The following is a 9,814-nucleotide window of genomic DNA, read 5'->3' as shown; positions in this document are numbered from 1 at the left end:
ACCACTGGTCACAGGCCTCCGGTCACTTGACATTCCATTACGATACTGTCATGGAACTCCATATTATCACAGGGTTATCAATGCTCAGAAACTTAACTGGACCAGCCGTGTAATTAAGGTACCTACAAGAAAAGGTCCAAGGCTGGAAATTCTGTGATACGATACTAACCTCTCTCTCTCTCTCCAATCACCATCTACAAGACACAAGTTAGGAGGGAAATGGAATATATTCCACTTACTTGGATGTTCAGCTTCAGCATCTCAAGAAATTCATCATCATCCAGGAAAAAGCAGCCCACTCGAGCAACACCTGATCCACCACTTTAAAAATTCACTCTCACCACGAGAAAGACAGTGGCAGCAATGTGCAAGGTTACTTGCTCTTTAAGACTCCTTCAACAATCTTTCAAACCCATGACAACATGAGGTGCCAATAGGAAGTTCATTACATACAAGTACCATATCTTTATTCCTTCATGTTGCTGGGCCAAGATCTTGGAACTCACTCCTGAACAGGTCTGTAGATGTCCCTACAGCAGGAATGCAGTGGCTCATGGAAGCAACTCACCACCACATTCAAGGGTAGATGAGATGCACAACAAATAGTGGTCTTGCTTCTGATATTCACATTCTATGAAATAAAGTATACTTGGTGCCTTGATGAAATTTAGAATATACACACTATTGAAAATCATTGAGGAGGACTTCAAAATGAAAACGAGAAGTGTATTTGATTACTGTACTTACTTTTCTGATTCAATTTGAGTGAGATTTATTCATGCTAAATTAATTGCTGAGATGCCAGGCTATAATAGTATGGCTACTAATTTAAAGTGAAGGTAGTGGGCTAAGCCATTTTCTTTCCAGTATATATACCAAACAGTCAAAAGGTTTACTGCTGACCCAATTTATAGTAAAAAGCACCCTCAGTCAATCGATGATTCAAAGGAAGTGTGTGCTGACCAATGCAAGGTGGTGTTTGCTTTGGATGTAGTAAAAACTGCTGAGATAGAACCAGAACCATTACATCCCCTTGAGAGAAGATAAGCAAAATAAAACCTGCAATTAGTAACAGTGGGACATTGTAATAATTATTTGTTTATGTACATTGTGACTCATGCCATTTTATGGAAATTATTTAGTCCAGACAAGTTAATAAGGAATGACGGCTGCAAAAACCTAATAATTTCTCACTGTTAAATAATTTTCAAACAAATAGAGACCATATAATGTACAAAGATGGGCTTTGCTAACCAGAAGTTATATTTTTTAAATATACAAAGATGAGTACATTCACGAAGTTAGGATTTCACATTACACGTACTCAGTATTAGTTTAAAAATACCTAAGTCAATGATTTGAGATTACTATATTTAAAACCAACTCATTTAACTAGACTAAATGAAATTCAGTGGCTCACTGAAGAATTAAAAACAAATCATCTTACATACTCCTATTTATCTTCAAAACAAAATGATTCCATCAATGTATTTGTTGTCTAGCTTTTATCAGCTAACTCTCATGCAGTCAGATCACAAACATGTAAAAATAACTATAACCTTGTAATTTAATTTAACAGTCCTGGGTTGAAACAATTATACAGATGATTTGATCTCTGTTCACTTGCAGTTTTCTGTAAAAAATTTAACCACAGATTTTTTTAAAAAACGTAAATCTGATATGGTAACAGGATTCTGAAATAGTATAAAACAATAACTCCATTTAGAAAGCAGTTACAAATAAAATTTTAACTATGTAAAAGGCACAAAGCTAACTAACGTAACTGTTGCCTGGTAAACTAGTTTCACATTGAATTGAATCTACTCTGCAGCAAAATAATTCAGTTTGTGATTGAGTGAAGATCACTCATAATGCAAATTACTTTTTGTGGAAGCCTAAACTGCTTATTGTTTTTACGCTACAACCCAAGTTGTTGCACGATATTGAATTAAATTGCATGCAAGCACCAAGTTTAAAAATATCAACATCAGTTTCCAATTACAGTTGCCAGTTTAAAGTTGCTGAAACCAATGTAATTTGGAGCAGTTTGGACGTTGACTCACTTGTTCCATGATAGTAGAATAATTTTTCACTGTAAATGCTCGATTCAATAGTTTTATTTTCCATATGCGAACTTTATTTAATTTTAGACAATATACAAAATACAAAAGGGAATTTCAAAAGAAAAATGAGATATAGAACATAGCAAAAACTGATTTCCATATTTTATATACAATAAACCTAGACAACAATAAACATAAAAGTAACAAGTTAATTACTTAAAAAGACAGCACTTTTAGAAATTGGTCTCTAGAATGGTTTAATAAATAAACTGAAAACGAAAACCTCATTTTTCACCAACATTTTGCTCAGCATTCTACAAGATGTATTTTCTAGTTACTTTTCTTTAAGTAAATAAAGGCTGACTTATGTGGCATTATACTTGAATTAAGGTTTATTTGATGTCCGGGAAACAGGAATGAAATATGAGAACATATTTGCCCAGCATATGTTACATCGAGTCACAATAATGGGGTGAGGAATGAATAAATATGATTTCTTAATATGCAAAAAAGGGCAGCAATTATTTTTAGATTGGAGCAGGACTCTTACTTTCCACTTGAAAGTGAACATCTATTACAGTTATAACACTGCAAATGATAACCTTGCTACCATTCAAAATAGTGCAATTGAGATGGTACATTGGTTAAATATTTTGCTATTCATTATTTCATGTATCCTTCCCACTTCCTTATCCCTCGTCAAATTGCACAGACCGAACTTTGCAGCAAATCCATTAAAATCACTTAAGTAAACTTTTACCTTTGAGGATTCAGAAGGGTCTTTCAAAGGAAGACTTTGTTTTAATAATCATCTGTCCTTAATTCTAGGATTTTATTCTTCCGTGTTCTTATTATGTAGGCTTCATTGTCAGATTGTTGCGACAAATGCAGGAAACGAAAAAGACAAAAGAAAATCCACAGTTCTTGTTGTCACATAAAAGACAAAAAACCTTTATAAATCAGATAAGTTTTTAAACGAAATCAATGTCAGACAAAATCCTCCCAGTGATGGAAGTGGCGTTTGTTTGCTACAGGGTTTCCACTTCAGGACAACAGCTGCAAGTAGGGTCAATCCGTCATCTTCCCCCACACTCTGTCGTAGCTGCTGCTGGTAGAATGCTGAACAAGTCTCTCTTATCTTTAAGTTTGTGCCATGACTAAAGAAAAATAATATTACAATTCAATTAGTGCATCTTGTATACATTCTACTGCAATCATTTAAAAAACAATTATGTACCTGGACACAGCAATATAATAATCTTAATTACAGATATTTAAAGCTCATATTCCACCGCAGCAAGCTGTGAAATTGAAATGGAGAACACTGGCACCATAAAAAAAGTCTGTGAAAGTCACAAAAATGTTACGAAAACTCAATTTTAATTTTGCACAAGGAAACGGACACAACTCAAAACACACAATTACTGAAAAAATATTAAACAGAAATCTGATACTAAAGGAAACACACGGACACAATGCGCTAGTACAGTGTGGAGCCTTAGGAATACACAAGACAGCAGCAGGAAAGTTGATGTTTCGGTTCGGAACCCTTCTTCAGAAATACCTCCGATTCCAGCATCAACAGTTCTTACTATCTCTGACTGAGACAATGTGCGTTATGTTGTAAACATATGATGAGCCTACATAATTTGTTCACCAGTGCCTCTTTAGGGATGTAATTCTCCCAGTCTGTTTGTTCTGGCCTATATATATATATATATATATGATAGCAGACCATAACAATATGGCAAATTTTTAAAATGCCCTACTAGCCAAGCCATTCAATTACATCAAACTCCAGAAAGGAAGATAACAAAAGTCAGACCAAACCTAATAAGCTTCAAATCAAGATAGATCAAGAGCACACAAAACTATTCATACTGCCAAGCCTTCCTCATATCAGGGGATGAGTGCCAAAGTTGGGAGAACTATCCCACATACTGGTTAAGCAGCAGTCTGAAAATAATAGTCAGACTTAATTCCGTCAACCACAGAATTGTTATGGCGCAGGAAGCCATTATTTGGACCATCGCGTCTGCAATGACTCTTTGAATAATCATGAAGATTTAGTGTCATTGTCCAACAGTCCTGCATTGTTTCTATTCAAATAGTCATCTGTTAACCTCTGAATGCCTCAAATGAACTTATCTCCACCACACTTCTAAGCAGCATAGTTGGACTCAAACTACTTAGTTTGAAAATGTTTTTTCTCAAATTAATTTGCTTCTTTTGTAAATTACTTTAAACCTGTAATAAAACAAAAGACCATGGGTGGGAAATCTGAAACTAACACAGAGAATGAAGAAACTCAGCAGATCTGGTTGCATCTTTGGAGTGAAAGAGTTAACATTTCAGGTCCAGCATGATTCTATTTCTCTCACCACGGATGCTGCCAGCCCTGTTAAGTTTCTCCAGTATTCTGTTTGTTTACTTTAAATCTGTGCCTTCTTCTCAATCCTTTTTATAAGTGGGATCGGTTTTACTCCATCTGCTGTCCAGACCCTACATGATTTTGAAAACTTTGAACTTTCCTCTTGGAAAAGGAAAAACAGTCCCAACTTCTCCAATCCATCTTCATTAAATAGCTTTCTCATCCCTGAAATCATTCTTGTAAACCTTTTCAGCACTCTCCCCAATGCACTGGTATCCTGGTGTGATGCCCGGAACTATACACAAGATCTAATGACTTGTGTACAAAGACACCCAGGTCTCTGCTTCTGCCCATCCTTCACAGAAGTACCCTCATTTTATATTGTCTCTCCTTTGTCTATCAAATTGTATTAGCTGTCAATTAAGAGCCTTCCTCTCTATCAAAAATCCACAGCCTATTCTGTCCCTTCAGGGACCCATTTGGAGTAAGACATAACGGTACCCAGTGGGAAAAGGGGTGCAGAGGCTTTTTCAGTATTCACTGGTCGGATGTGGGCATTGCCAGAAAGGCCAACACCTGTTGCCCATTTTTGACTGCTCTGCTAGGGCCATTTCACAGGACAGGGAGGAATAATTACACTGCTGTAGATCGCATGCAAGAGTAACTAAGGACAACAGATTTCCTTCTCTAAAGAACATTAGTGAATCAGACAGCATTTCAGAGGAAAAAAAAACAAAGACAGCAATGGCGATCTTGGCATGAGTCAAATCTTCAATTCCAGATTTTATTAACCAACTTTAAATTCCACGAGATGCCGTGTTAGAATCTGAATCCAAGTAACCAGACTATCTATTACTATGACAATGCTGTCATTTTAAAAAGGTTATTTTGTCCTGAGTTTTTTCTGAAGACAGGTTGTAAAGGGATACAGTTTAAGTCAACAATTGGAAGAAGCCTCTAGGGTTTTTGTTAAGAAACGGTTCTAACAACGGAAGAGGTGTGGCCAGTTCTCTCAGATCAAGCCTTCTAGTCTTTTTTAAAAGCTGTACCAGTCAGAAGCTGAGATAACAAAGTGTGACGCTGGATGATCACAGCAGGCCAAGCAGCATCTTAGGAGCACAAAAGCTGACGTTTCGGGCCTAGACCCTTCATCAGAGAGGGGGATGGGGAGAGGGTTCTGGAATAAATAGGGAGAGAGGGGGAGGCGGACCGAAGATGGATAGAAGAGAAGACAGGTGGAGAGGAGAGTATAGGTGGGGAGGTAGGGAGGGGATAGGTCAGTCCGGGGAGGATGGACAGGTCAAGGAGATGGGATGAGGTTAGTAGGTAGGAAATGGAGGTGCGGCTTGAGGTGGGTGGAGGAGACAGGTGAGAGGAAGAACAGGTTAGGGAGGCGGGGACGAGCTGGGCTGGTTCTGGGATGCAGTAGGGGAAGGGGAGATTTTGAAGCTTGTGAAGTCCACATTGATACCATTGGGCTGCAGGGTTCCCAAGCACAATATGAGTTGCTGTTCCTGCAACCTTCGGGTGGCATCATTATGGCAGTGCAGGAGGCCCAGGATGGACACGTCGTCTAAGGAATGGGAGGGGGGAGTTAAAATGGTTCGCAACTGGGAGGTGCAGTTGTTTACTGCGAACTGAGTGGAGGTGTTCTGCAAAGCAGTCCCCAGGCCTCAGCTTGGTTTCCCCAATGTAGAGGATGCCACAATGGGTACAGTGGATGCAGTATACCACATTGGCAGATGTGCAGGTGAACCTCTGCTTGATGTGGAAAGTCATCTTGGGGCCTGGAATGGGGGTGAGGGAGGAGGTGTGGGGGCAAGTGTAGCACTTTCTGCGGTTGCAGGGGAAGGTGCCGGGTGTGGTGGGGTTGGAGGAGAGTGTGGAGCGGACAAGGGAGTCCCAGAGAGAGTGGTCTCTCCGGAAGGCAGACAAGGGTGGGGATGGAAAAATGTCTTGGGTGGTGGGGTCGGATTGTAGATGGCGGAAGTGTCGGAGGATGATGCGTTGTATCCGGAGGTTGGTGGGATGGTATGTGAGGACGAGGGGGATTCTCTTTGGGCAGTTATTGCGGGGGTGGGGTGTAAGTGATGTGTTGTGGGAAATGCGGGAGTCGCTGTCGAGGGTGTTCTTGACCACGGGGCAGGGGAGGGGGGGGGGGGGGGGGGGTAGAAAATGTTGCGGTCCTTGAAGAACGCGGACACGTGGGATATGCAGGAGTGGAATGCGTCATCCTGACAGCAGATGCGGCGGAGGCTAAGGAATTGGCAATAGGGGATAGAATTTTTGCAGGAGGGTGGGTGGGAGGAGGTGTATTCTAGGTAGCTGTGGGAGTCAGTGGGCTTGAAATGGACATCAGTTTCTAGCTGAACTTGAGGTTGGGGTGGAAGGTGTTGGTGAAGTGGATGAACTGTTTGAGCTCTGCTTGGGAGCAAGAGGCGGCGCCAATACAGTCATCAATGTAACGGAGGAAGAGGTGGGATTTGGGGCCAGTGTAGGTGCGGAAGAGGGACTGTTCTACGTAATCTACAAAGAGGCAGGCAGGCATAGCTTGGGCCCATACGGGTACCCACGGCCACCCCCTTTGTCTGCAGGGGGTGGGAAGAATCAAAAGAGAAGTTGTTGAGGGTGAGGATGAGTTCGGCTAGGCGGATGAGGGTGCCGGCAGAGGGGGACTGGTTGGGCCTGCAGGGCAGGAAGAAGCGGAGGGCCTCGAGGACATCCCCATGAGGAATGGTGTATAGGGACTGGACGTCCATGATGAAAATGAGGTGTTGGGGACTGGGGAATTGGAAGTTCTGGAGAAGGTGGAGGAGGGGAGTTCCTGGACCAAGAGGGAGAAAATGGAGTCCAGGTGGAGATGAGTTCGGTGGGGCAGGAGAAGGCAAGACAAAGGGTCGACCAGGGCAGGCAGGTTTGTGGATTTTGGGAAGGAGACAGAAGTGGGCAGTGCAGGGTTGGGGAACAATAAGGTTGGAGGCTGTGGGTGGGAGGTCACCTGAGGTGATGAGGTTGTGAATGGTTTGGGAGATGATGGTTTGGTGCTCAGGTGTAGGGTCGTGATCCAGGGGGTGGTAGGTGGTGGTATTGGAAGCTGTTTGGGTCCCAGAAGAGTTGAGCTTCAGTAAAATGATTCCTAGCTGCTACATTCTCTGAAATCTCTTGATGTTGTTTCCTCCTGGATTGGACAATTGCCAGCAAGAATCTGTGTGTAAATTTACCTTTTTTGCCAAAGGATGTGCTTATGGGATGTTACTGTATTGGAACAGTTGAATAGTAATAGATACTGTATCTATTTACCTGTGAAGTTTTCCAATATTGGTTATTCTAAATTCCTCTTTCTTTTGTTTGCATTTTAACTATAGTGTTTAAATAAATTGTGTTTTGCTAAATATTGAATGGATTGACCAGTTACATCACATCTGGAACACATACTTCGCATTTGCCTTTAAAATAAGAAAAACTTAGGGTCTAGGCTACCTTCTTAAAATATTTTCAGAGAGTCTGGTCTGGTCCATAACATTGCTACAATGCCCTGCTGTCATGCATGATATCAGCATTCTGCAGCAGCCAAAAATATTTTATTTTACTTTCACACAAATGATTAATGTGGTACACTAACTTAGTTGCCATTTGACATTGGTACATATACCCAATGTCAAAAAGACTGACAAACCATATAAAAAAGAGTACATAGTTTGGCAGTTTACAACGAACAAGGTACTGACCATCCTAAATTGGCATTAGCATAACCTACTAGCCCGCATTCACAATCCTCATGACAGAGTGTCCAACAATGCAGCCTAGTAGCATTATCACCAGATTATGAATCTACAAAGTCTACTAATGTTTAGGGGACCCAGGTTCAAATAATACCGCGACAGATTAAGAATCTATCGATGACCGTTAAGTTATTCTCAATTTTCAGGGAAAACCGATCTGGTTCACTAATATCTGCTATCCTCACCTGGTCTGGTCTACATGGTCTAGATTCACAGCAATGTAGCCGACTGTCAATTCAGTATTGTCAGTTAAGTTTGCAATATGGCACACTTGGATATACTTTAAACTAGATACATCAATGCAAATGGCATTGTCTTTTGCAGACAGAAAGAATATGTACACACAGCATAACAAAAGTGTGGAGCTGGATGAACACAGCAGGCCAAACAGCATCTTAGGAACACAAAAGCTGACGTTTCAGGCCTAGACCCTTCATCAGAAATGAGGGAGGGGGATCTGGTTCTGAAATAAACTGGGAGAGAGGGGGAGGTAGATCAAAGATGGATAGAGGAGAAGATATCTTCTACCAATCAGAATCCACTTGTCAACCAATTAATACTCTCCCTTCAAGAAGTACAAATGCTGCTTGTTTTACTCCAGCATTTTCTGTAAATTGTCCTTATGAATGTAAAACAAAAACCTTTGACAAAATATGGAGGAACTCAGCAGGTCTGCCATTAACTGTGGAGAGAAATGTAGTTAACATTTCCGGTCTAGTATGACCTTTCTTCAGTACTGAAGAAGTCGCACCAGACTCAAAAAATTAAGTTCATTTCTCTCCACAGTTATTGCCAGATGTTCTCCAGCATTCTCCTCTTTTTTCAGATTTCCAGCATCCACAGAATTTTGCTTTCTTTATTTGACAAAATGTATCTATTTCAAGCATTACTAAATTTCAGTACTACCAAATGACTACTTCTAATGGAAACAAGCCTAGTTTGTCCAACCCTTCCTCATAAGGCAACATACCTATTCTAAGTATCGCAGGCCAAGCAGCAGGAAAGTTGACGTTTCGTGTCTTGCTCCTTTTTTCTGAAGGAGGATCTGGGCCCAAAACGTCAGCTTTCCTGCTCCTCTGATGCTACTTGGCCCGCTATGTTCACCCAGCTCTACACCTTGTTATCGCAGATTCTCCAGCATCTGCAGTTCCTACTATCTCTTTTCTAAGTATCAGTTGAGCATACCATCTCTGGGCTGCATTCAATACATTTATTTCTTCCTTCAATAAAGAGACCAAGAATGTACATAGTACTCCAGGTGTCACCTCTCTAATGCGCTGTATAACTGAAGCATAACCTCCCTACTTTTGTATCAAATCCCCTTGCACTGACGATAACATTGGACTAGATTTCCTAATTACCTGCTGTATCAGCATACCAGCCTTTTGTGTTTATGCACAAGACACTCAGATTCCTCAGCATCTACGGGGTATTGTAATTTCTCACCATTTAGATAACATGCTTTCTAAAATATCTTCTTGCTAAAATGGACAATTTCATATTTTCCCTCTTTATATCATTTTCCATATTTTTGACAACTCTCATAAACTATCTTTGTAACCTCTACATCCTCTTTGCAACTTACTTTTCTATCTGAG

At 40.7% G+C, this 9,814-nt stretch overlaps 1 protein-coding gene across 1 annotated transcript in view; it reads right to left on the bottom strand.

Moving 5' to 3' along the window:
- Positions 1 to 2,200: 2,200 nt before the first annotated feature.
- Positions 2,201 to 9,814, bottom strand: part of tent2 (terminal nucleotidyltransferase 2) — an 86,398-nt gene continuing 78,784 nt past the window's right edge. Inside the window, exon 15 of the mRNA XM_048527761.2 lies at positions 2,201 to 3,220. Coding sequence (XP_048383718.1) covers positions 3,140 to 3,220 — 81 coding nt within the window. The 3' untranslated portion in view covers positions 2,201 to 3,139. The remainder of the gene's footprint in view (positions 3,221 to 9,814) is intronic.

Source organism: Stegostoma tigrinum, chromosome 3 (assembly GCF_030684315.1).
Source record: "Stegostoma tigrinum isolate sSteTig4 chromosome 3, sSteTig4.hap1, whole genome shotgun sequence".
Lineage (NCBI taxonomy): Eukaryota > Metazoa > Chordata > Chondrichthyes > Orectolobiformes > Stegostomatidae > Stegostoma > Stegostoma tigrinum.
This window is presented reverse-complemented; position numbering and strand designations above follow the sequence as displayed.